Source organism: Trichoderma virens (genome assembly GCF_000170995.1).
Source record: "Trichoderma virens Gv29-8 chromosome Unknown TRIVIscaffold_75, whole genome shotgun sequence".
Lineage (NCBI taxonomy): Eukaryota > Fungi > Ascomycota > Sordariomycetes > Hypocreales > Hypocreaceae > Trichoderma > Trichoderma virens.
In genome coordinates, this window is record NW_014013674.1 from 125160 (window position 1) to 150074 (window position 24915).

Consider the following 24915-nt stretch of genomic DNA (forward strand, 5'->3'; position numbering starts at 1 on the left):
GTACCCTGTACCTGGTAGCCTGGATACGCGGACTGTGGGTATGGCGAAAGAGGTGCACTGTGGGATGGGCACTGTGCTGGCGGAAACTTTGCTCCAGCAGAAATCCAATATTTTGGAGCATATAGTATTGAATCCAAGTTCCATCCGGCGAAAGAGTTGCGGCATTGCATTGCGCAAGCACGCGCATAGCAGATCCCAATAGTTTTCAACAATGTCGCGATCACTAGCAGTGAGTGGAATCTTGTCAATTCCTATGACAGCCATCCGGCCAATGCTAATGCTTGTCTCAAAAAAAACAGCGCCGCATCTACTCCGACGTCTTCGCCAAATGGCCCAAGCAGGACCTGCGACCCGACTACCAGTTCCAGGATGTCCTAGCCAAGGTCGTTGACGAGCGCTTCAAGAACTACAAGCCATCTATTGAGCCCGAGGAGCTGCTAAAGGCACGAGCGCTGCAATTCCTGGTGCAGAACAAGTTCAGAGATAGGGTGCGCAACCAAACCCTTTTCTTTTGTGTGAGGGGCCCGGCAAATTTCGCTAACGAGTGGGCTATGCAGTATAAGCTTAAGGGTCCTATGCTGGAACCGAAGAGCCAGCCGACATATTTCGAAGACTTGGTCAGGGAGATTGAGGAGGCGCCCAAGAGAACCTGGCTGGAGAGATTGGGCAAGAGATTGTCAGGAATGATAAGACTGCAATGAGGTAATGAACAAAACGGCGACACACGACATCGATATCAATATCAGCATCAAATTAAACAGGCATATCAAAAGGACAAGGGAAGAGGGGAAAGTGCCATTCATGACAATAATGGATATGGCAAGGCCAAAAGAAAGAAGAAAAAACATATCAAAACCAAGAATCTTTTGCAATCACCACTGTATACTATGTATATACACTTGTACAACTAGTCGCTGTATCAATACGAAGGCTGTATAATCCCCATCTAAATCCTAAACGCCAGACCAGTCTGCTTCCTCTTCCTTTTGTTTTCTCTCTCTCTTCTAGATGTACTTCATCTCGGGGTCTAGCTTGTTCATGAGATCCATGCTCTTCTCATACATGGTGAACACAATGCCTCCGCTGAGCACCAGTCTGGCCAGTCGGGGCAGCGCTCCGCTCCAAAATGTGAGAATGCCCTCCTGCTTGAAGATCATGGCAGCGCACTTGAATGTGTTGCCATACATGGACCGCGCCTCGATACTCTGCATGCGCGTCTTGACTGTATCGAGAGGCTGAGTCACATACACCGTCACCAGGCCCGCAAGACCACCCATGGCAAAAGTACCTATGGTGCCGAGCTTCTCTCCTGGCGCAGTATATGACTCGGCGATCTGCTTGAAGAAGTTGTAGGCACCGAAACGGGTTGCGCTGTTTGCCGCCTGACGAGCTGTCGTCGGTACGAAGCCCTGGAAGAAACCGCGGATACCACGTTCACGGGCGATGATGGGGACGGCGTGGAGGAAACCGCGCATGCGAGGCTTGGCAGACTTGCGGTCGTCGATGCTAAGGAGAGGACCATATCAGCACACAGTACACATATTACTCGATAAGAGTGAAAGGGAGAGCCTACAGTGTCGTCTTGATACTCTCGGTGGGAGTGACGGCGAGCAGCGACTCTGTAACACCGGCACCGAAGCCAGCCAAGACGGTTCGTGGGCCAGAGAGCTTCCCGTTCTCGTCGGCGAGCAGGCTCTTGAACTGATCAAACGCAACAAACCCTGCCATCCACGTCAGAACCTTTGCGCCGTAATTCAAATCGCCAATTGGGTTATGCTTGCGTACGGATTCCTGCCTTGGCAGAGTTGCCGATGATGAGTGTGGTGCATCCCGCATACCACTGCGCTCCGAACGGTGGCCATGGCAGCTTCTTTCCCTCGGCTAGCCGTCTGTTGAGCTGCGACCTTGTCTTTGCGACTGCACATGTCTAGTCAGTTTTCTGTCCATGGATACACAAGATATTTCTCCCGTTTCGTTCAGGACGGCAGCGGCGCAGACACACATTCGGCGGGATAGGTAATGGCTGCAAGAATCATAGCCGGTTAGCATATCGAAAAGCATATCGAAAAAAAAATCTCGAATCCAAGCACGCGCGACAAGACATACCGATTTCAATCGCACCGGCGGTTGAGCCAGCAATGATTGATCGCAGCGCATTGGGCCGCTGCTTCTTCTCAGCAACTGCCGGCTCCTTGGCTACCGTCGCCATTGTGCTTGTGCTTGTTCAGGGCAGCTGTTCTGGCGGGGGGATTCGATGTCTGGAATTGATGCAATTCTTAGTGCAGCCATGCTAGCGGGTGCCTCTGATTTGAATGTCTTAGGCCGGAAGATGGGTTCCGATGTCGCCGATGGGCTACCCGTGAATGAACGGGGCCGCACCCGGAGCTGCGATCTGGGTCGGGAAAATTACTCATTTCACATTAGCACGCCTGGGGAGTCTGGGGAATATATCGATGATTTGCGCGGTTGCTTTTCCGTTTTGTTCCGTAAATGGTTCTTTATTAGGTCAGTTCAGTTCAGTTCAGTTCAGTTTAAACCAGGTGCATTTCCCTTTTCGCAGTATTTCTCCTGCTGTAGCGTGGAAGATGTCTGACAAGTGACAAACTGATGTGCGCACAGTGTGCCGCTCAGCGTCTCCCTTGCATCTCGCATTGCAGATTTAGGCGCCTGCAGCTGAGAATGATGACCGCATACATCTCTTTAACGATAGCCGGCCCAAGACATTGGGTGCGCATCTTCAGCAGGGCATCCACTTGGTTGGAGAAAATGTCTCGGATCGCGGCCAACTCGCTGCCCAACTGGGCTCCCATGTTTCGTGTTACCTCATGCTACGGGCAGCTCCGTACCCTAGAGCTGAAGAAAGCGGTGAAATGTTGGGTATATGAAGATCAATGATTGCAAAATCATGGGACCTTACAAATCTCCAAGTCTACTAGTAGCTAAGAGGTGATACTGCATTCTCGCAGGATGGACAGAGCACTAGCTAGATTATTGCTGGCATCTCGCATGTAGTGTGGTCATATTGTGAGTCACTGATCAAATGAACCCGAAGAGAGTACACATGCGGTATGAGTACTTTCTCCAAGATGGAGGGCTCTAAGGCTGCCAAACACGCAGATAACGCTGCATGTAAGCACAGACAATATGCACATGTATCCTTCTGCTGAACCCCATTCCTACAATCTAGGGGAGATGGGGCACATCCAGCCCGTGGGAAACAAGGTAAGCCATAACTTGATCCTTTGGCTACATATGTTAGAACGTACCTTAATAATCATAACTGAATAAATATTCATCTGGGGTGTTCTGGAGTGGGATGCTATTCCTCTGGTAAGAGGGGCGCATCTTACTGCATCGATGTTTACAAGCTGCATTCTACAGCCACCCAGCCCTGTTTCATCTTTGCCTCAAGGTAACCCCAATCATCCAGGGTAGTACTGCAACCTGCAAACTTTTAATGATGCTGAGCACATAACAGGGCAGCTAATCCTCCGAATCTAGCCCTGTTTGAACTTGAACCTGGCAAACAACGTCTCACCTATATGGCGTGCATTGGTGCATGTGGCTCAAACCATATTCTAATCTCCAACAGCCTCATCATGCTGGACATTTTTTTTATTGGCAGTGAAGCCATGGTGCTATGAAGTGGATTGGTAGCCGACTCTTGTTTTCATGATGTGGTAGTGGCATCTCTGCAGTGTTCATGGGTTGATTAAAAGAGCCACCATCTCGAAATCTTGTCCATATTTTTTTTCCTTTCAGATCATCATTTCATAGCAGCGGCGGTTAGTGCGGGTAAAATTGGAGAACGAGCGGGAGGGGCGCCATGGTCAGTCGTGGTCTGATTTTCTGATTTTCCATCCGCGCGGAGATGCTGTAATTAACTGATTTGATGTATAGGCGGAAGGGAGGCGTCAAAGCAGCAGATACTTTGTCAAGGCCAGATTCTGTCTAAATAATGTGAAGTAATGACAAATAAAAACGGCAGCGCTGCCTGAACCGGGGGTCTGACAAACGCTGCAAATCGGTTGCAAATATTTTCGTCTTGGGTGACGCAGCATCCGGATCTAAGGCTGCTTGTGCATATACAAGTGCCAACATCCCCTGGTCTGCTCGTTAATTATCCCGCGTCTTTGTACTCGATACTCCATAATACATCCATACGAGTACAAACACGCACAACCTGTTTGTCTCCCTGGTTTTCTCCTCTTCTCTTTTCGTCTTTTTTTCAGTGAGACAAACATTCGTAACTTCTTAGTCAAGGCTCACTTGACGTCAAACTCAAGTAAGCCCGCGGTATTAGTCATGGCTCTTCTCTCTGACTCTGACTCCTTTGCCTCTCTCTCAGCCGTGCTCCTCTGCCGTCTGGTCTCATCCTGTTGGCACAGCCCGCTAATTTTAGTCGCCCAAACCCGGCCATGTGACGATGATCATGCCAGCCACAGCTGGAGCAATTAATGAGCCATTACTGGGATCCTACGGGGATCTTACGGGGACGTGTACACACATGGCGGAACCTGGTGGGCCGTGGCTGCCTGTCACCAGCCCGACCTGATCTTATCTGATCCGAAGCTCGTACGAAAGGTCGCCTCTCATAAAGCCCTCATCCCCGTTCAATTTCCCCCGTCGCTGTCCCCCTTTGTAATTTTGTTCTTTGTCCAGAAATGCGGTGAATGCACGTGGCTATAAAGCACTGGCTGTTTTTATCTTTGTCTTCGGGATTTTTCTCCCCAGCCAGCTTTGCCTCCTCATCGCCACCAGGGCTTAATCTCGGCGATGGCGGCTTCAGGCGAACAGGCCCCATTGCTCGGCTCGGAGCCGCGCTCCATGACCGAGGTCCATGAGTATACAGTCATTTCGACACAAAATCACCATCATGGCTATCCGGACGACGAATATGCAGAATCCACGCTGGCGGGATCCAGAAGCCGGGCTGCTGGCGTCGCCCGCATGGAGGCCATTTCGGCCCAACTCTCCCCGATGGAGCGGTTCTGGATATTCTCAGGCATCTTCTTGATAGGCTACGCATACGGCCTCGAGAGCCAGGTTCGGTCAACGTACATGCCGTATGCAACATCCAGCTTCTCGCTGCACTCATACCTGGCCACCATAAACCTCCTCAGAAGCGTTGTTGCGGTGGCGATCCAGCCAACTGCAGCCAAGATTGCCGATGTCTTTGGACGCTTCGAGGTCGTGGCTGCGTCCACCTTGTTCTACGTGGTCGGCATGTTAATCGAGTCGACTTCGGATTCCGTCTATGCGTTTTGCGCCGGCACCATCACCTACCAGGTCGGCTACACCTGCATCGTCCTGATGTTGGAGATCCTGGTTGCCGACTTCTCGTCTATGCGGGCTCGCGTCTTCTTCAGCTACATACCCGCGCTGCCATTTGTGATCAACACATGGATTAGCGGCAGCATTACGTCTGCCGTGCTGCGCATAACCACGTGGCGTTGGGGAATCGGCATGTGGTGCATCATTTACCCTGTCGCCTCGCTTCCCCTCCTAATAACGCTGTACTCGATCGACCGTCGCACAGCGCATGGGCTCAGGAAGAAGAGCGAGTTTGGAGATGCTCATGGTGGCCTCGACAACCTTCGAAAATGGAGTGTCCGGCTCTTTGATCAGGTGGACGCCATTGGGCTTCTTACACTTGTCACAGCGTTTAGTCTTGTTCTCACTCCTCTCACCATTGCAGGTGGCACGGTATCTCATTGGAGGAACCCGCAGGTCGTCATCCCGTTGGTCATCGGGCTTTTCTTCGTTCCCGCTTTCGTCTTTTGGGAGAAAAACGGCGCCAGAAACCCCCTTGTCCCCTTCCATCTTCTGAAGGATCGCGGGGTCTGGGCGGCTCTAGCCGTGCGGAGCTTGCTCAACTTTGCCTGGTACGTGCAGGGCAACTATCTGTATACTGTTCTCATCGTTGCATTCGATTTCCCTATTGAGAGTGCGACCCGAATCTTGTCCTTCTTTTCCTTTTTTGGCGTTGTCAGTGGCGTTGCGGTGGGCCTCGTCATCTATAGATTTCGGCGCCTCAAACACATCATCGTCATTGGCACCGTTCTATTCATGATTGCTCTGGGTGTTCTCATCAAGTTCCCTGGAGGAGCGACTGCGGCATCCAGGACTGGGCTCATCGGCGGCCAGATCCTTCTGGGGCTCTCCAGCGGCTTGTTTGCATATCCCACCCAGGCTTCGATTCAGGCTTCGGCCTCTCGAGATCACGTTGCCATCTTGACGGGTCTCTACCTGTCCTTCTACAATGTGGGCAGCGCACTCGGAACCTGTTTATCTGGGGCCATTTGGACCCAGACCTTATACCCGACATTAGAGGCGAGCCTGGCGTTTCAACCCAACGCCACGCTGGCACGAGCCATCTACGAAAACCCGTTTCAGATCGTTTCGCAATACCCAGTCGGCACGGAGATTCGAGCTGCCATTATTCACAGTTATCAAAGCATTCAGCAAATACTTTGCATCACGGGCATGTGCATATGTTTTCCCATGATTGCTTTTGCATTAGCGCTTAGAAATCCTAAGCTGTCGGATCAACAAGTGCAAGAAGACGCGGAAGACGTGACAGCAAACGACGTATGATACCAAGACACGATAATTACCCCTTTGATGAACCCATTTTTGTTTTAGCGTTATTCAGAGCAGGTGGGAATACTACGGAAAACATATTAGCAAGCGGATTGAGATTATGCATAGATACCATATAGATTCAAATTTAAAGGCATGTTGTGTTTTTATCCACCACGCAGACCGGAGATTTATAGAGTATGTGATGACCACGGTATCCTAAGCACAAGCAAGTGATCTCTATGCCGTGAGTTTGCACAGACTAAGTGATATTATGAACTGGCGTGCATAAATAAGTCAGTGTCCCCCTTGCTTCATTTCCCCATTTGCATGTGCTCTAGCTGATTACACGTAGGCCGAGACTACAGCCACGCTGCAGCCACCAACCCACGCAGATCAAATAGGATTCCCGTATTCAGCGTGGCAGACCGTTATACGAGGTTATTTTGAGTAAAAGCTAGCTTTCAGACGGGACCGTTACGGATCAGCCACCCTTAACTGCAGTTCATTGGAAGCATTGGACGGTGCCAAGTTTTGCCGATGCATCTAGATCTCTGTATGTTGCATTTTGGAAGAGGATACAATGCGATATTGTGGTGGGTGGCTCAGCGTTCATTGTATCACGGTGTCGGTGTTAGCCGCTCCAATGTCTCACTTGGACCGGAAGCTGAGGTTCTGGAGGCGGTAAGGAGAGGACTATAAGAAGGACTGGATGTGACCGAGGTTACATGTAGATCGTTATTGTATTCACTCCTGCACAGCTTCCCTCTAGTATTCGCAATTTATTTCACACATTTTAGACAATCAGATACTCCATCACCATGAAATTCCAGATCATCTCAGCCGTTTCCCTTCTGTTGTCTTCTGTCACCGCAGCTCCGCCGCCTGCACTCAGGACCTTTGACGTTATGGCACTTCATTCAGCTAGTCCCATCCATTTTGCGCAGATGAGCGCTGCTAGGAGCGGCTTGTTTCTCAACTTGCCTCAGCAGAATGCCACGTGCAAAGGCGAGTCGAGCGGGCACGCAACATTTTATATTGCAAACGAGGAATTGGTGCTGTATTCCTGCGAAGGAGAGAAGCAAAAGGTCTTTGTCGATCGATCTGGAATGGGTAAGTTTTCTCCCCATTTTTTTTTCTTTTTGTGATCAGTTCTGCAATTCTTGGCCATGATGGTAGCTGACTTTTTATGTATCTTTGTGCGAATAACAGGACAGGGTATAGTAGGCTATATCACAGGGAGTCAATCTCTTCCACGATATGGGGAATCAAAAGGTTGGAGGGTCGATAAGGATAAAAACCTGTTTTTCAAGGATGCCGGCTTGATTGCTTGTCCACATAGCATTGACGGCTCGTGGAGGATTTGGCTGGGTTTGGGCTTCACTGCGCCTGGCGGTAATAAGGATTGCTTGGGGATGTCGGCCCGGACGCTGGACAATAAGACGCCGATTAGCTGCCATTACACGTAATGACAGCTCGCTCGTCTGTTTGCGGAGTAAATATTTGGGTAAATGGTTGTGTAATTAGTCTTCAAGTTACAATTCTCACGATATGATGCTCGATCCCAGTCTATTGAAGTTATCCATCTTGACATGGCGTTGTATAACAGGTATCCAGTTGCTTTAGGACTAATTGAGTATTGGCACTTGGTCCATTAAGAGTTCGATGCAGTTACTCTACACAATCCCATTCTTCCAGCTCCCTTGTCCACATTAGGCAGCCTTACTGAACGGGTCATTTGTAGAGTCAGTGTTTCGAGTATACTCAGACACGGTTGCAACTTGAGTGGCAGCATCTTCTCCATATTGATCAGCAATAAAAGCATAAATCATGTCAATACCGGCTGATACCCCGGAAGAGGTCCAAATGTTGCCATCTTGTACCCATCGCGCTTGGCGAACCCACTTCACATTAGGACCCTGAGACATGACCTAGAAAGCCGGCATCTGTTAGCTAGATGGCCAATATACCTCTTAATTTGTTCATGTTCTTACCCATTCAAAGGACAGCTTGTTAGATGTGGCATTTTTGCCATCGAGAACACCTGCCCGTGCTGCAAGGCTACTCCCCGTACAGACAGTAAGGAGGAACCGGAGGTTCGGAAACGTTGCTTCGATGAAATCCACCACTGGCTGTGTGAACTCAAGGTCGCGGGTCCCCCGGCCTCCTGGCACAAGAAGAACTTCAATGTCATTTGGAGCGTCCTGATACGTATGTGTTGGAACAATGCTCTGCCCAACTGCACCGGGAGTTGGAGCCTTTGCGGGGATAGTAGACACTGGATCTAACGTCGTAGAGAGAATGTATAATTCTAATGGGTGAGAATATGAGAGTATGTTGAGTGCGTCTAGAGGGCCAAAGACATCGAGAGCTTGGAAGCCTGAAAAGAGGGCGACCGCGAATTTGCTGGGCGAACCTGATAGCATTTTGAGGTTATGTTGCTTGCATGCTACTCTAGAGAAAAGGAAACGCTAATCCCCCATCAGGAATCGTAAGCTTTTAAGTTCCCAAGTGTGTCTGGTTGAAACCTACATGTATGCAGTAAAGAGAGGAGGTATTAAAAGTCAGGCGGAATTATAACTCGTACGCTGTGAGCGACAATTGGTATCAGATAGTCTCTCTCTGGTAATGATTTAGTGACAAAACATCGGCGAATTCAAATTGCGTGATGGTCTAGTGTAACAATGGGCATTAAGGCACCAGAATGTACATACAGCTTGCAAACAATATGCTATTACCCGAGATCCTGAGGCCTGCCTAACCAATAAAGCCAGCTGGCTGCGATATTGTAAAACAAAAGTAGAACTGTTTTACCGACATTGGATTCTTGCTCGGCCAAGACATCCAAATACAACATCATCACGCGCCGGGTTATAGGCATAACACATTGTTTTACGCCACTAAATCTGCAGTACAAAGCTCGTTCCGACCATCCATATGTGGTCATCAGCGGCAACCTTCGGGAGGGGACATCTGTTGGCTCAAGTCGCCCCAAAAATCGGCCACCTAAGCGTCGCACCCCACAGCACCAGGTTAAGGATCCTGTGGATCAATCACAAGTGTTGGACTTGGGGAATGAAGTACAGGGCGTTTGCTTTTGTAGGTACTGTAAGTTCTCTCCTTCATCTTCAACCTTTTGCAATGACCGGCAATGTGATAGTTTGTACTGAACCCGAGTAAAAATAAGGTAATATTGGGTTGAGTCCACATATCTCAGCCCAAGCTCTCAAATACGATGTATGTTGGTAAGCCAGGTCCCAGATTTCTCGTAAAGTGCTAGCGTTACAGCACTAGATCCTGCGAATTGCTTGGAGGGAGTTTGTGAAATTGTACTATGTACACGGATATTGCTGCTGGGGTTGCACAAGTTGTTAAGCCGCGGCGCCTAAGTTACGATATCCAAAATTGTATGTCAAGACCCAGATCCAGGCTTAGACCACTCCGCCAATTTGCCGTGCTATGTGTAGATCAGGGTACACACCTGTGAATAGCAAAGGCTTACGCTTATATGGAAACAAGGCGGTGGTGGCTCTCAGAAGCACAATTCTCACATCGAATAGGAGTTGAGAGACGAAATGAATTCTAGTGCGGAATGAAGGGGTGATACACTTGGATACTATTCGCACGCGTGGTAGCACTAAAGACGCGGTCACGCCGAGTGCCTAAAAGTAAATGTGTTGGAATCATCTTGTATTTCCGTCCTACATCGGATGAAAAGCCCCCAACGGGCCGCCCCGCGCCTCGTTAGGTAGCAATGTTAGAGCAACCAAAGCGAGTTAATGGCGTGTTTGTTGAACAAGAGTGCTTCTCGCGCCCACTTTCAGCATCGCCATGCTCATCGCCTTCCAGCCTTGTTTATGTACGGCTTTTTCACCTGCCCAGACATGAGTGGATAGTGGAATGATCAGGTGGCAGCGGAAAACCCCCATGTAACATGTAAAAGTAGTCAAAGAAAGCCAGTTCCACTTGAATGGACACCAAGGAATGACTCCAACCTCAGTGTGTGGCACTGGTGGCCAAGATCTGCCAAGCACAGCCCAGTACACGCATTAGGCGAGCCCTGAGTTTACAAAAGGCATCTAGTCACATTGGCTTATTCCAGCGGATTTGCCCCCTATTCTTGATGCAACATAGAAGCCATGATTTGAAACCTTGACGGATACATACATGTAGCAAGCCCCGCCTCTTCTAGGTAGCAGTCGAAAGGTTCAATGACGGCGCAGCGACTGATAACCCCTGTGCAGGTGACGATTCTCGACGCTGAAACGACGACGGATCAGCATGCAGCTTGATCGCTTTGCGGTATCTAGCGCGCGTAAATGAGGCGGAGAAGGTGTCTAGTCTGTCACTTGAGGCTCTTAAGCCCTTGTTACTGACACGTCTGGCCCCCCACAGGAGGCGGAGTGACTAAAAACACTGGTGCAGTCAAATCGTGAAAATGAGATTTTGAACACTTTAAAATACCCGGCTCTTCGTATGCGACGGAGAGTGTTTGGAGAATCTGCATCATGATAGCAAAGATGGGCGCTCAGGAGAAACAGCCATCTCAAAAGTCACCGGGAATGGAGACGCAGTTTGCCGCCATCCTGGCGGATGCTGCCAAGCTCTTCAAAGATTCATCCGACAAGGATCTAACACTTGACGAGTTTCTGACGCCACCGATGAAGACCATATCCGATCTTAAGCTGCAGTTGACCACCCAGAATGACCAGTTTAGCCACTTTCGAGAAAAGCGCCAGAGTATCTTCGACGCCATTGCAGTAACTCTACGGCCGATAGAGTTGATAGGGGACATAGTGGCCGAGGGAGTTTCAGAAGCTTTCCCACCGGCACAGGGTATCTTTGCCGCAGTCATGTATCTCATAAATGCTGCACATGATGTTTCCTCCATGTACGACTCAATATTAGAGCTGTTTGATCAACTCAAGGTAAGGCAGCTCTAGCACGTTAAATGGCCTCGATCAAGTTGGGATTAATGCGTGACAGGATTTCACATCGAGGCTAGATGTGTACTTAAACCACACGCTTAGTCCTGCACTACGCGATAAGCTTGTTACCATTCTCGCAACCTTATTCGAGGTTCTCGTTATAGCTACTAAAGTTGCGCGCAGTGGAAGATTCAAGGCATATTTCAAAAAGCTAGTCGGAATCGAGAGTCCTGTCCAGCCGGCGCTTCAAAAGCTCAATGCCTTGACGCTGGGAGAGGAGAGACAAGTCATTGCAGAGACGTACGGCGGTGTTGCCGAGCTCAATCTCAAGACTGATAAAGTAGAGACTCTTGTCGCACAGATGAGCCAAAACATCCTGGACATGAGGTTAGGACAGCAACAAAATGGGGGCCTTTCTTACAGAGACAAATTGAGAGAAATTTTGGAGCCCACTCCATATGCAGAGGATTCGTACAATGCATTCAACAAGTACAGAGTTCAAGGAACCGGAGACTGGCTGCTAGAAGATGAAGGGTTGAAGTCTTGGGTTCAGGGAGAGACCCGCCATCTATGGGTGTGCGGTAATCCTGGTATGGCAATCTCATAAGTTGATTACAAAACGATGGCCCCTATTACTAACTCTATCATGCTTCAAGGTACCGGGAAATCCTTCTTAACATCGCGACTTATTACATGGGGCCTAGAGAATCTCCCGCACCTAGGCTATTTCTTCTTCTCAGCCAATGATCCAGAAACAAGATCTGTGCTGCAGGCGTTACGTGATATTGCGTATCAGCTTAGCGAAGCCGATGCCTTTTACGCCGAGAAGCTTGCAAGACAGCTGCACAGCAGCGATGATATCAAGACTGTGCCCAGTGCATTTAGACGACTATTTGTACAGCCATTCTTGGATGATACTCGCGATAAGACTATTTACATCTTCCTCGACGGCATAGACGAAGCGGAACAAAGTGATATTGAGCAGCTTCTATCTTTGCTTGCTCCCGAAGACGAATCCGAACCGTTGAAGGTGCAATTTGCACTGACTGGAAGGTCATATTTGGCTGACATAGTGTCCTTTGCGCTGGATCCAAATGCAATTGGTCAAGTGTACACAACTATTTACGTGACACCAGATCGTATTGCGGATGATGTGAGCGCCTTCATTTCTGAAGGTGTGCGGCATTCAAGGATACTCAGTCGATCTCCGGAAGATTTCAAGCAAGAGGTTATCGAATCCATGAAGAAGCAAGTCGACGGCCTCTTCATCTTGGCCAAATTCATGTTGAACGAGATCAACCAGAAACGTCATCCTAGCTCGATTCTCAAAAGCTTGAAGTCATTTCCAAAAGAAATTAATGGAATGCTCAACGAAACGCTTGCCAATCTCTCCGTTACCATCTCAGAGGAGGATGCTCGTGACCTCAATGAGATGCTGCAGTGGGTAACTTGTGCCGAGGAATCGCTCACGCTAGAGCAGTTGGAAGCTGCGCTCATCATGAAATTCGGAGATCCTCCCTTGCGACTTGAGGAATCATTACGAGGCCAATATTCGTGCTTCTTTGCACTCGAGCGTGAAGATGGGTTGACCACAGATGACCTGCTCAAAGACTTTGCCAGAACGCATCGAGAGGTGTATCCGGAAAGAAACTTTAGAAACGAAAGTCCGCGTCCTCGTGGCCTTAGCTCTTCCGATACAAGCAGCCCTGGTCGCAGAGTTAGTCCTGCTGGCAGAGGCAGCCCTGCTAGCAAAGGCGCCTTCGGTTATTCGACCAGTCCACCAGCAGCTGAAATGCCTAGCCCTACCCGACACTTTAGCCCAGCAAGAAGCCCTGGAGTTTTTGATGTTTCAAACGAAGTCGATTTCCGGTCGAATCCATCGACAACATATGTGACTTTCTCCCACACGTCAGTGAGACAGTTTTTCCATGATGGTAATGCGAACACTGTTCATGCGACGAAAGGAGGTGTTATGGTTGGATTTGACATGATGAAGGCTCGCATCAATGTCTTAAAGACTTGCCTGAAAATCTTCAACGACAGGTCGTGGTTCGATAATCAGGAGTTGGATCATGGCAAGGAAGCTATAAAGCAATATGCCGCGTGGTACTGGCAAGAACATTTGGCGGCACTTGACCCCGCGAGCGTTCCACCAGAGCACAAAAAGGAGCTCGGTATGAGCATATACAACATGCTTACCGTGGAGGACATTATATACGACTGGAGCACCATGTATGAGAAGAATAACGAGGGGTTGGAGGTGCTTACCGACTCTAACATCCAAGGGCTTCGTAAGTGGCTCAATGATCCCCAGATCCTTACGAGCCTTACATCCGATGCGAAGGACTTTGTGGCAAAGTCAGTCAACAAGGATTTGGGGATTTGTCAAGCAATCGGCCGATTTTACGCAAAACAGTGGCTTTCTACAGACTTTTACAAATATGTGCCGACACTGTTTTGTCTCAAGATTGTCCAAAACGTGGCATTCATGAGCGATGAACGCCCCTGGTCTCAAGCACAGAATCTCTGGTCCGAAACTCCAATTAGAGAAAGGGTGTTGAAAGCCATTGAATGGGCCAATTATCCCGAAACAGCGCATTGGCATCGACGACTCGGAAGCACATACCTGATGTTGGGACTTTACAGCGATGCCCTGATTCATTACAACAAAGCTCTTGAATTGGATCACAACAGCGTCGGAACTGCTGGGCGCATTGCGTACTGCCTGTCCAAATATGGTCAATACGATGAGGCCCTGGCCCAGGCTCTGAAGTGCGCTGAAATTGAGGAGAAGAGCATTCAGGATAGCACGTTGCAAGGCTATGCGCTGACCAGCTGCAGATGGCGACTGTACAAAGATTATCTGCTCATCGCGCGCTGCTCTTATATGACTGGGAAAAGAGAGCCTGCTCTTGAGTATTTTCGCAAAGCAATTGATAGCGCACCAGCTGCAAATTTGAACGCATCTGAACATTTTGAGGCTGAAATTGGCTATTTGGAAATGTTGGCGACTGAGAATCTGCACTCTGAAATGATAAAGTTGCTTCAGGAGCTGGCAAAGAAAACAACCACAAAAGATAAAGAGGCGAGTTTGCTAACCGATCTACTCCTGGAGAATTGCGACAAGCCCCTCACCATGGAATGGATTCCCAAAGCAGCCTGCAAGGCCGGGGAAGTAGCCTTCATATTACACCAATATGAAGTTGCTATCGAGACTGCCCACACCATACGCAACCAGATGGGTGTGCTCTATCTGCGTCTAGCATATGGAAACACCTGCGCCTACAATCGCGATCTCGACGCCTCGATTGCTATTTTTGAACAGATTTCTTTGATTGAGTATAGACCACGCGGCAACGTCCCGACGCGCCATGGACATGCAACTTCTTTCCAGAAGCTGTCTGCTCTATATAAGCAAAAGATTCTTCAAGCCGGTCTCACGTCTCCTGAAGTCATGAAGTGGCTGGAGAAATTAGAACAGGTCCAAGAGAAGCAAAGCAAGCATCAAAATTTGGATATTCCTGCAGACAAATACGGTTCAGATGTCAACATTGCATCTGTTTATCTCGCAATGTTCTATCGTCTCCTCAAAAAGGAACCCAATGCTCGGCAGCTTCTTGGGAACTTGGTCATCAACAGTCTCGACATTTTACTCGATGATGAGCCGCGCAATGACCAATATGCAGTAGAAAATCTGCTGCAAGTCTTTATCGCAGCCAATGATGCTGAAAATGCGCAAGCGCTGGCACGATCTATGAGAAAAGTCAATCGTGCAGTTGCAATGACAACTCCGCTGGCTTCTCCTGTGCACACGAGGGCTGAGCCGAAGCTTCCTGATATCCAGTCGGTGAACAAGGCGTGTGCCCAGTGTTTGAACAACATCTCCATGTCTGAGAATTTCTACTTATGCCAACTGTGTGTGGATGCATATTGTGAGGCGTGCTTGAACGGAATTATCAAGCAGCCTGGGAACAAGACCGGCGATCACAAACTCGATGTTGTTTGCCGCAGTGACCATGAATGGTTTACGATACCGCCCTTGAATCAATTTTTACACACGGGGGAAATTCTTTGGAACGATGGTATGGTGAAGAATTTTAGAGAATGGGAAAGCGCCTTGAGACAGAGATGGTGCGATGCTCTGCTTTGAATAAGTTGAAGACGGCGATTATTATGTATCTATTTTCTTGTACTGGGTGGTTGATTGGCATGATGCGAATGAGGTCCTTTTAGAGAGCAGAGCTATTATACCAGAGAGCGATTGAGTTCTTACAGATTAGAGACAGCATACTAGGATAAGTAGAAAAAGAAAAAAAAAAATAGGATTCATCTTGGAAGATAAAAAGGAAAAAAGCGAAACATGAAAAAAAGAAGAACCCTTTGAAAGGGTGGCGCTCTCCCGCCGGGAATTGAACCCGGGTCTCAAGCGTGACAAGCTTGCATACTGACCACTATACTACGGAAGATTTAATGACTTTGAGTCATTGTAGCAGGTTCTGATGGGAGGAGCTGCGGTAGTTTGCTTTATATAAGAACTAGCGGCTGACTAGTTGAGAAGTGATTTGATCGGCGATGGCCGGCATTATCCTCTCAAGCCGAGTTCCGTGCTGACTGCAGTGTATAAAAGATGGTCAAGTTCACAGGCGAGCTTCGTCTATATGAATAGAATAGTCAAACTACATGCGTAATAGGGTCTTGTGAACTGGCACGATTGCCCAACCGAAAAGCCTCGATCGCCGGCGCTGCTGAAGTGAACTAAGCCGCTAAGATACGTCAGTTAACAGCATCGAATCCATTGGGGCTGAAGAGGGGGCTTGTTGGTGGCAATGGTTTCGTATCTACGTGTGGAGGAAGACCTGTCCAAAGATCGGGGTGTCCATTCACCTTTCTCAAAGTACTGGGAAGCAAGATGGGAGAACTGAGGAGACAACATAAGTATAAATACGAGACAAAATATCACCTCCTATTTTCAGATGGTCATACGAGTACGGCGGCGGCAGCTCTGAAGTGTCCGCTCCCCGCTTCATCGGGGCAAATTCCCCAGACATGCCCTTGCAAATGCATTTAGCCTCCATTATTCTGCATGTCCGAATTGCACATTTGGCGTAGCTTCGTCTAAACCGCGGAAGATGTAATGAGGGGGCTAGGAGCATGATCATGGGTTCGACCAACCATAAACGGCACTCCGCACTTAGTGTAGATGTAGAAGAGGGCTACTCCGTACCCTGAGAAGGATCTTGGATTGATTTGCTGTTGGTTTTCGGCTGCATGGGCCTCGGCTTGCTCTTGTGAGACAGCGGTGGCTGGAGAGATGGAGTTAGGCAAGGGTTGCGGCACCCAAAATCGCCCTGCTGGCATACATGACAATGGCGCCTGTTCTTGCATCATCAGTACTTGTATGAAGACAATTAGATCGAATTGATTCGCAAGCGCATATATATACACGTTTTCTTTATCCAGTTCATTCATCATGATATACTCAAACCCAAGACAGATGGAGGTTCCGAACCTGGATCTTCTTACGCTTTTGTTCGGTATGCTGATGCTGACAATGGGTTACTCCGCGTGATGCCATCTCCACCTCTCTCGGCGCCACAATCTTCTTCATAATTTGAGTAACTGACTGATTCTACTCAGAATTTGAGGGATCACAAGCAAAAGAAGACGCGCCAGTATTTTCTGAGGCCAAGTACCCTTCCCACGTCATCACCAAGGCACACGCTCGCGATTTGACTCGTCAATTTGCCTACTTCCTTCGCCATCAATATGGAATCGGGAAACATGGGCCCTCAAAAGATGTGGTTGTCGCGATATCTACCGGGCAATCTGCTCTAGGATGCATATTCTATGCTGTTCTTGCTGCAGATGGCATTTATTCAGCTGCGTCACCTTCTTCCACGGTGGCAGATCTGACAAGACAGATTGAAGACGGACCTGGTAGGATCATAATATGTAGCGAAGATGTGAAAGGTGTCGCTTTGAACGCTGCTCGCAATGCTGGACTGCCTGCCAAAAATGTCCTTGTATTGAAATCGCACCCAGATATCCAGCTGAAAAGCGCCGATGGCACAATTGAATGCGATTTTAGAGGATCTCTGGATTGGAGACGAATTACTGATCTGGAAGAGCTCGAAAATAGCAAGGCATGCATTATGTATTCATCAGGCACTACTGGGTTACCAAAAGGTAAGATGGACCATCACTGGCGATGATGGAAGAGCGCTCAACTCTCATAGGCGTCCTCATATCGCATATGAACATGGTTTCTGAATGCTATCTTCCCAGCACTCTGGGCCGTGAAGCATGGGCAAGAATGGGCATTTCTTTCCCCAGATCAACACTCGGCCATTTGCCCGCGGCGCATATTGCTGGCTTACAAAGCTACTTCATTAATAGCGTCTATGAAGGAGCTGTCATTTATTGGATGCCAGGTTTCAACTTTGACGATTTTGTTCGGCATTTCGCAGAACTCAAACTGACATTCTTCTTTTCTGTCCCACCCATATACATGGCTATTGCAAAGCATCCAGCCGTCAAGGACCAATTCAAGAGCGTCGAGTATGCTACTTCTGCTGCGGCGCCGATGAGCTATGAGCTACAAGAGTCGGCTAGCAAAAAGCTCAAAGGCGTCGTTTATCAAGTCTGGGGATTAAGTGAAACAACAGGTGCTGTAACTTATACCCTACCAGATCGAACTGATACTATGGGGAGCTTGAGTCCATTGTTACCAAATGTTAGCCTAAGGTACGCTCAACACCATTAACTGAAGCTCCACTGAAGAATGACTAACAACTGGTGTGTCTACCAGACTTGTGGATGAGAATGATAAAGATGTCGATGTGGGACAACCAGGCGAAGCATTACTAAAAGGCCCGATGGTCACCAAAGGTTATCACAACAATCCAGAGGCTAATAGTTCATCTTTTACCACCGACGGGTGGTTTCGGACTGGCGATATTCTCAAAATGGAAGGAGACAAGCTGTACATGGTAGACAGGAAGAAGGTGAGTCTTGAGTCGTTCTAGCAGTCTTCTGAGGAAACATGACAAGAATCTGACTAATGATGCCACAGGAATTGATCAAATACAAGGGGCTTCAAGTTGCCCCAGCCGAACTTGAGGGCGTGCTTACATCGCATCCATCCGTTGCTGACGCTGCAGTAATTGGTACTCATCGAGAAGACACGGAAGTGCCTACAGCATATGTTGCACTTGTGCCTGCAGCGAAAGGAAAAGTGTCTGAGGTCGAGCTTATTGACTATGTCCAAAGCAAAGTCTCGGATTATAAGCGCCTAAGGGGCGGCTTAATCTTCATTGATGCCATTCCTAGGAGTCCCACAGGCAAGATCCTGAGAAAAGACCTGAGAGCATCATATAGCCGCCAGACGAAGTCGAAAATCTAAGTTGAGGTATTGAATCATGTTCTTTATTTATGAATGAAGCATATTTAGACACCTCCATACACAGTTCTTGAGCTATACTTGACAGAAGAAGATTATGCAGTTTTGATACCATTCACAAATTGAACAATAGCAGTCCCAACGTGCTCTGGCGATTCAATACAGTACCAGTGGCCAGTTCTATCGAGTATTTGTAGTTTCTTATCTTTTGAGCCCCAGCTGTGAAGCGAGTAAGTAATTTTGCCCTACGCATGGAAGATATGTAATCACATACCTGTCATATACTTTTTGTGAGAGCTCAATTGGGCAAACAAAGTCTTCAGCGCCGTTGATGAGTAGGAGTGGGGTGCCGATGCTCGCGTAATCTGGAACTGAGGCTGATGCGATTGCTTTGCAGTTTGCAATATATCCTTCAGGAGTTTGAGATAGGAGAAGAGTGCGGATGAAAGCGCGTTGCAGCGGTGTAGATGAAGATGCTGTTCCGACTATAGGGATGATATCTGCTAAGCTATCCATTCCATCTGGGAATGGCTTATCAGTATTGCGCTCCATCTATACCCGGTGCCCGAAATAGCGGCAAGTGACTGGTATATTCTTACTCTGTTGGACTTTTGTAATTCTGTCTTGAAGAACTTTGGTAAGAGCCGCATTTGGGTAAACTGGCCCCAAAAGAACGGTACCAGCAAATTGATAGCGAAGAGCGGCTTCAGGAGCAACGATTCCGCCCATAGAGTGGCCCACTATAACGGTGCGACTGGGAGAGATATCAAGAGCTGATACGGCGGCACCAATATCATCAATGATAGTATCAAGACTGCCACCTTCACCGGTCAATGGGGTTAAGGCGGCGCCTTTATTGTTTTCAAGTTAGAAGCAGCGTATAGTATTAGGGTTATAAAGAATAAGAGAAGTAATAGATAATATACGCACCATGGGAGTCAAGTGCCAGGCAGGTGTATCCTGCATCTACAAGTTTTGGAATGACTGGAGCATAATATGAGCTCGATGAGCCCAAGCCGTGGATGAGAATGACGGTAGTTATTTTATCGGACGATGAGGCTGCAGTTGGAGGCGCACTCCAAGTGTAGTATAGCTGCCTGTCCCGGTCTTGCAGCTTGAGGAATGGCATGGCTCAGGATTTTTCTTAGCGAATAGCCTTCGTCCTTGAATATTCCTGCGTAAATACTATGTAGAGCTAGTGAGCGCCTCAATTTGTGGTCTGGCATGCATGAGGATGGACGTTACCCCTGGTTAAGAGACAAACGGATGGGACTCGTTCGGATAGAGGCGGTATACTGAAATCGTTACGGCTGTCTGATTCCGCCAATGGATATCCGACCCTACTAATGAATAATTGTGCAAAGAGCTATTAGAATGAGGGGAGAGCAATGATGTAAGATGATCTTAACGATGTAGAGTGTGTCGGTTAAGGGCGCGCGGCCCCACTGGATGTCGGAGTCCGGGTTTTGGGGATCGGATACGGGATCCCGGCCTGAATCTGATGGCGAGAAGAGGTCAGTCGGGCGGCAAATTCGTTATCGCGGATCCATTAGATTTCAGCCAAGATCTCCTTAGCAAGAGTCTCTCTTGCTCTGTTCTATCCGTGTCCTTCGGCCAAGCTTGGGATTTAGATAGCAAGTTTCCGTTTATTTCATCTCCGTCACGTAGTTGGCGACAGGGGCATTTTCACATTGCCACACGTCCCACCAAACTGGTGTTTACGAATCATATAAAATCGGCTCAGCTCAAAGTGATATTACAATACCACAAAAAGCTGACGCGACATTCATCTTTTTTTATTAACTGCAAATTTATCGTTCCTACTCCTTGTCAGCAATCATGAACGGGACGACAATACCCGCGTACTCCTCCAAGAAAGAGGCCCTTGCCATTCTGCAGTACCTCTGCACTCAATTTGATCCTATATCGCTACCTGCTGGAGTAGCGAGTCGAGCGGATCATGTCCAATTTGTCGCGGAGCGGGATCAACCATATTTCCCAATCCCATTCAAGGAAACAGAAACAACAGCAGCGCTCAAGGCGATTGAGGCATCAGTTGCATCCCTTCTCGCAGATACACGGCAAGAGGGATCGGTCTCTGATAGAAAAATCGTGGTTAACCTTGAAAAGACAACAGCATTCCTATTTCAAGCATACTTGGCCAAAGTTGGAGGGTATGGAAAGCTTGATAAGGGGGTCAAGAGCATGCTGAAAGGTTTGCGCTACTAGAAACTTGAACTATATATGATTTGTCCAGTTCGCTAACCTCATATTGATTACTAGACACGGATCTTCTGCAGGCGCAATCTGATCCTTATCGTCGCATGTCTGCCAATTTATATGCTACCAAAAACCCCAATGAATATTATCACATCCATGGGTCATTGGAAGCGTCGACGACACTGAAGATGATTGGGCTGGAACCATACCGGCCTGATTTGGCAACGCATGAGGATATTGTGCAGGAAATTGAATCTGCGGTGAAGAAATTTACGGTGGATGAATTAGAAGAGCTAAATGCAGAGCATAGGCAAGCTGGGATAAAAGCATTTACACATGCTGAATTTCTTAAAACTCCACATGTAAGTCGACGTTTTAGAGCGCTAAGGCTACAGCAAAGCCGGGACGGCGTATACTAACGTGGGTTGCAGGGTAAAACAAACATGCTGCTTCCACCATGGTCAGTTGAGAGTTTAGAAGACAAGACGCCACAGATACCTCTCACAACTCAAGATAATCGACTGTTATCCGGCATCAAGGTACTGGAGCTGTGTCGAATTATTGCCGGCCCTACGATCACTAGGATATTGGGCGAATATGGCGCAGAAGTCATCAAGGTGACAAGTCCTAATCTCAGCGATGTGCCCTTCTTTCAGGTAGACGGCAACATGGGAAAGCGAGCGACAGATCTGGATCTCAAAACTGCAGAGGGAAGAGAGGCTTTTGAGAAGCTCCTGGCCGAGGCCGATGTTGTAGTTGACGGATACCGCCCTGGAGCTATCGCCAAGCTGGGATACGGCCCTAAACAGCTTTCCGAATTGGCCATCAAGAGAGGCAAGGGATTTGTCTACGTCAATGAGAATTGCTTCGGATACGAGGGCGAGTGGGCTCATCGGCCTGGATGGCAGCAGATCTCGGACTGTGTAAGATCCTCTCGTCTTCCCATCTGATTCACATCTAGGCCATGGCTAACTGACACGACGAATTCAGGTAACGGGCATCGCGTGGGAGCAGGGTAAGTTCATGGGCCTCAACGAACCCATGGTACCCCCGTTTCCCATCTCAGACTACGGCACCGGCTGTATCGGCGCCATTACAGCGCTCGTGGGTCTTTATCATCGAGCAACTCGCGGCGGCTCTTGGCACGGCAAGGCTTGCCTCCTACATTATGACCTCCTCCTGTTCAAAGTCGGCTTGTTACCGGAGCACGTTCAGCAGGAGCTTCGCGACACTATGGGCCCCGAGGTGCTCGCTTTACGTTATCATAACAGCGTGGACCAAATCTCAGGTACTGCGCTGCGGCGAATGCGCGAGGTGTATCCTAACTTTGTGGAGAACCCAAAGTACCTAGATAAGTGGTATGCCGATAAGTACAAGGCGGAAGTGCATGCAGTGAGGCCGGTGGTGGAGATTGACGGTTTGGAATTGGGATTCCGAAGGGCAAGCCGGCCGAACGGTTCGGATGAAGCGAAGTGGGAAGTGGCTGAAGAAAAGGATTACCGGACGGAGTAGAAGTAGACTTGCATGAGATTTTATTAGAAGACTATAGATGAATTAAGCAGTTTCCTTCATGCCCAAACAATCTCAAAGCAACCCAAAGTTCAATTGTAACTGTATACGGAGTGCGTAAGTGTATCCATGCTTGGAATTTCATCCTTCTCACGAGACTAGAATCAACACGCAGCTCTAGGGCCGTTATCCGACAATCTAGAACGAGTGGAATATTAATCCACGGTCTGTGAGGGGCTACAGGCTCTTGTGGACTCTCTTGATCCGCGCTGCCGAGCTGCTTACTAGCGCCTATGTCTTTGCGGGGAGATTCTGAACTATCCAATATCAGGGAGTCCGGGATGTTATCCGACCCTGCAGCCACCTTCGGATCTGGGGAACCCCGCGAGGCGGATACCGGACTCGGGCATGGCTGAGGCGAAACGAACGAGAAAACGAACGATACAGTCGTCATTTTTGGCTTATTTATTGTTTGATAATCGTTTATCTACCAGTTGGACGGGTATCAAGAACGCTAACTTGAATACCCGTGCATCCAGGTTATAAGGCCAAGTTCCGAGCTCATTATTCGCTTCCATAAGAACCACTACAATCCCAATAATAAACCCCATAATACAGCATCCAGCCCTCCTCTAAACTGCAAGATCGCCTACGAATCAGTCGACAACTGCATCAAACCTCAGCAAATATTCACAATGGGTTCTCAATCAACCGATGGTGGCCTTGGACAGGAATTCACTAGCCATGTTATCCAAGCCATGGGTCCAAATACCACTCCCAGGATGCGGACTGTCTTATCCGCTCTTATACAGCATGTTCATGACTTTGCTCGCGAAGTCAATCTGACGACGGAGGAATGGTTGGCGGGTGTGGAAATGATTAACTGGGCAGGCCGGATGAGTAACGACAAGCGCAACGAGGGACAGTTGGTGTGCGATGTCATTGGGTTGGAATCGTGAGTTGCTCCTTAGCAATCCAGGCACCTAGATATCTTCTCTTTATTTGCAGAGCTAACCAAATGATTATGATTCCAGACTTGTGGATGATATCACATATAGAGAAGCCAGCAAAACAGACAAGCCCCCCACATCGTCTGCCATTCTGGGGCCATTTTGGCGTGCTGATGCGCCAATTCGAGAGAACGGCACAACTATCACATTCAACACCCCCAAGGATGGCGTGGTAGCCTACATGCATGGCCAAGTGACGGACGCTGAGACAGGCAAACCACTCCCAAATACCTCAGTGGACGTTTGGCAGGCTTCAACAAATGGTATGAGCATAAGGCAGTATCCATGCTTTGGAATAAGAATAGTGGCTAACATTAATTGAAATCAATAGGCCTGTATGAGCAGCAGGATGATGATCAGATTGATTGCAACCTGCGCGGCAAATTCATCACCGATGCGGAGGGTCGGTATTCGTTTTACTGCCTGCGCCCGACGCCATATCCTGTAAGAGAATCTTGGAGGCTCTGGTTCAAGAAAACTGAACGCTAATTTGATGTTTAAGATCCCTTTCGATGGTCCTGCAGGAAAGTTGCTAAAGCTCATGGATCGCCACGAGTTCCGACCGGCACACATCCATCTCATTGTAAGCGACCCATTCCATCTCCCTTCTACGCTATTCTATTTCTAACGCGCAACGACAGGTTCAATCAGAGGGATACAGCTCATTGACCACTCAAATTTTTGACAAAGATTCCAAATATCTTGAAGACGACAGCGTGTTCGCCGTAAAGGATGGATTGACTGTCGAGTTCAAGCCTCGTAAGGGAGACTCACAGGCGGAATGGGACCTAGAGTATGATGTGAAACTGGCGAAGAAGAATTAACGATGGCATGAATGCAAGTTGTTTGACGATGATACAGATTGGCGCTTTGTTCTGTTTGTGTATATCTCTTGTAAATAGTAGCCAATATCCCCTGCCATGTTCTACATGTTTTCATGTCATTTTATCCTCCCTAGACTGTCGTGCACATAGTGCATTATGAAAACTCCATTTGCCATCACACCGATATCATCGCATATCATAAAGACATAATGTTTGCTTACCTATATACACGCATGAATAGCAAACGTCGATTGTGTGACGGAATTTAAAAGATGAATTGCTTAAGACAACACTGTTCGCACAGCACGATGCAAGGCATCTACAGACGCAACAACAGAATTACAAATCAACACCATGAATATTGTACACTTCGAAATAGCCTTTTTTTTTTAAGTAGTTAGGTAGGTAAAGTTAAGTTATGTAATTTTACATCATATTTACAA

The 24915-nt window shown here is 48.2% G+C and overlaps 10 protein-coding genes across 10 annotated transcripts; 7 read left to right on the forward strand and 3 right to left on the reverse strand.

Annotated features, from left to right (window-relative positions):
• Positions 1-211: 211 nt before the first annotated feature.
• On the forward strand, positions 212-701 carry TRIVIDRAFT_59535 (uncharacterized protein; the record flags this gene model as incomplete). Its single annotated transcript, XM_014099793.1, has 3 exons — positions 212-229; positions 300-488; positions 558-701. The coding sequence occupies 3 exons, from the start codon at positions 212-214 to the stop codon at positions 699-701; spliced, it is 351 nt and encodes a 116-aa protein (XP_013955268.1).
• A 303-nt stretch (positions 702-1004) lies between these two features.
• On the reverse strand, positions 1005-2209 carry TRIVIDRAFT_223342 (uncharacterized protein; the record flags this gene model as incomplete). Its single annotated transcript, XM_014099794.1, has 5 exons — positions 1005-1506; positions 1574-1721; positions 1786-1917; positions 2003-2023; positions 2107-2209. The coding sequence occupies 5 exons, from the start codon at positions 2207-2209 to the stop codon at positions 1005-1007; spliced, it is 906 nt and encodes a 301-aa protein (XP_013955269.1).
• A 2461-nt stretch (positions 2210-4670) lies between these two features.
• TRIVIDRAFT_180746 (uncharacterized protein) lies at positions 4671-6755 on the forward strand (the record flags this gene model as incomplete). The annotated part of the gene is made up of 1 exon (XM_014099795.1): positions 4671-6755. One exon carries the CDS (start codon positions 4777-4779, stop codon positions 6595-6597), a length of 1821 nt encoding a protein of 606 aa, XP_013955270.1.
• Positions 6756-7341: 586 nt separating this feature from the next.
• On the forward strand, positions 7342-8148 carry TRIVIDRAFT_83634 (uncharacterized protein; the record flags this gene model as incomplete). The annotated part of the gene is made up of 2 exons (XM_014099796.1): positions 7342-7695; positions 7795-8148. 2 exons carry the CDS (start codon positions 7404-7406, stop codon positions 8049-8051), a joined length of 549 nt encoding a protein of 182 aa, XP_013955271.1.
• Positions 8149-8294: 146 nt separating this feature from the next.
• TRIVIDRAFT_70160 (uncharacterized protein) lies at positions 8295-9008 on the reverse strand (the record flags this gene model as incomplete). Its single annotated transcript, XM_014099797.1, has 2 exons — positions 8295-8513; positions 8577-9008. 2 exons carry the CDS (start codon positions 9006-9008, stop codon positions 8295-8297), a joined length of 651 nt encoding a protein of 216 aa, XP_013955272.1.
• Positions 9009-11102: 2094 nt separating this feature from the next.
• Positions 11103-15660, forward strand: TRIVIDRAFT_51540 (uncharacterized protein; the record flags this gene model as incomplete). The annotated part of the gene is made up of 3 exons (XM_014099798.1): positions 11103-11510; positions 11569-12100; positions 12167-15660. 3 exons carry the CDS (start codon positions 11103-11105, stop codon positions 15658-15660), a joined length of 4434 nt encoding a protein of 1477 aa, XP_013955273.1.
• A 1344-nt stretch (positions 15661-17004) lies between these two features.
• Positions 17005-18912, forward strand: TRIVIDRAFT_153303 (uncharacterized protein; the record flags this gene model as incomplete). The annotated part of the gene is made up of 5 exons (XM_014099799.1): positions 17005-17044; positions 17172-17696; positions 17729-18254; positions 18319-18514; positions 18583-18912. The coding sequence occupies 5 exons, from the start codon at positions 17005-17007 to the stop codon at positions 18910-18912; spliced, it is 1617 nt and encodes a 538-aa protein (XP_013955274.1).
• Positions 18913-18920: 8 nt separating this feature from the next.
• TRIVIDRAFT_83633 (uncharacterized protein) lies at positions 18921-20038 on the reverse strand (the record flags this gene model as incomplete). Its single annotated transcript, XM_014099800.1, has 4 exons — positions 18921-19128; positions 19184-19430; positions 19509-19760; positions 19840-20038. 4 exons carry the CDS (start codon positions 20036-20038, stop codon positions 19005-19007), a joined length of 822 nt encoding a protein of 273 aa, XP_013955275.1.
• Positions 20039-20748: 710 nt separating this feature from the next.
• Positions 20749-22641, forward strand: TRIVIDRAFT_70156 (uncharacterized protein; the record flags this gene model as incomplete). The annotated part of the gene is made up of 4 exons (XM_014099801.1): positions 20749-21124; positions 21193-21491; positions 21561-22052; positions 22120-22641. 4 exons carry the CDS (start codon positions 20749-20751, stop codon positions 22639-22641), a joined length of 1689 nt encoding a protein of 562 aa, XP_013955276.1.
• A 692-nt stretch (positions 22642-23333) lies between these two features.
• TRIVIDRAFT_51698 (uncharacterized protein) lies at positions 23334-24472 on the forward strand (the record flags this gene model as incomplete). Its single annotated transcript, XM_014099802.1, has 5 exons — positions 23334-23593; positions 23673-23911; positions 23980-24092; positions 24151-24231; positions 24290-24472. 5 exons carry the CDS (start codon positions 23334-23336, stop codon positions 24470-24472), a joined length of 876 nt encoding a protein of 291 aa, XP_013955277.1.
• Positions 24473-24915: the final 443 nt, after the last annotated feature.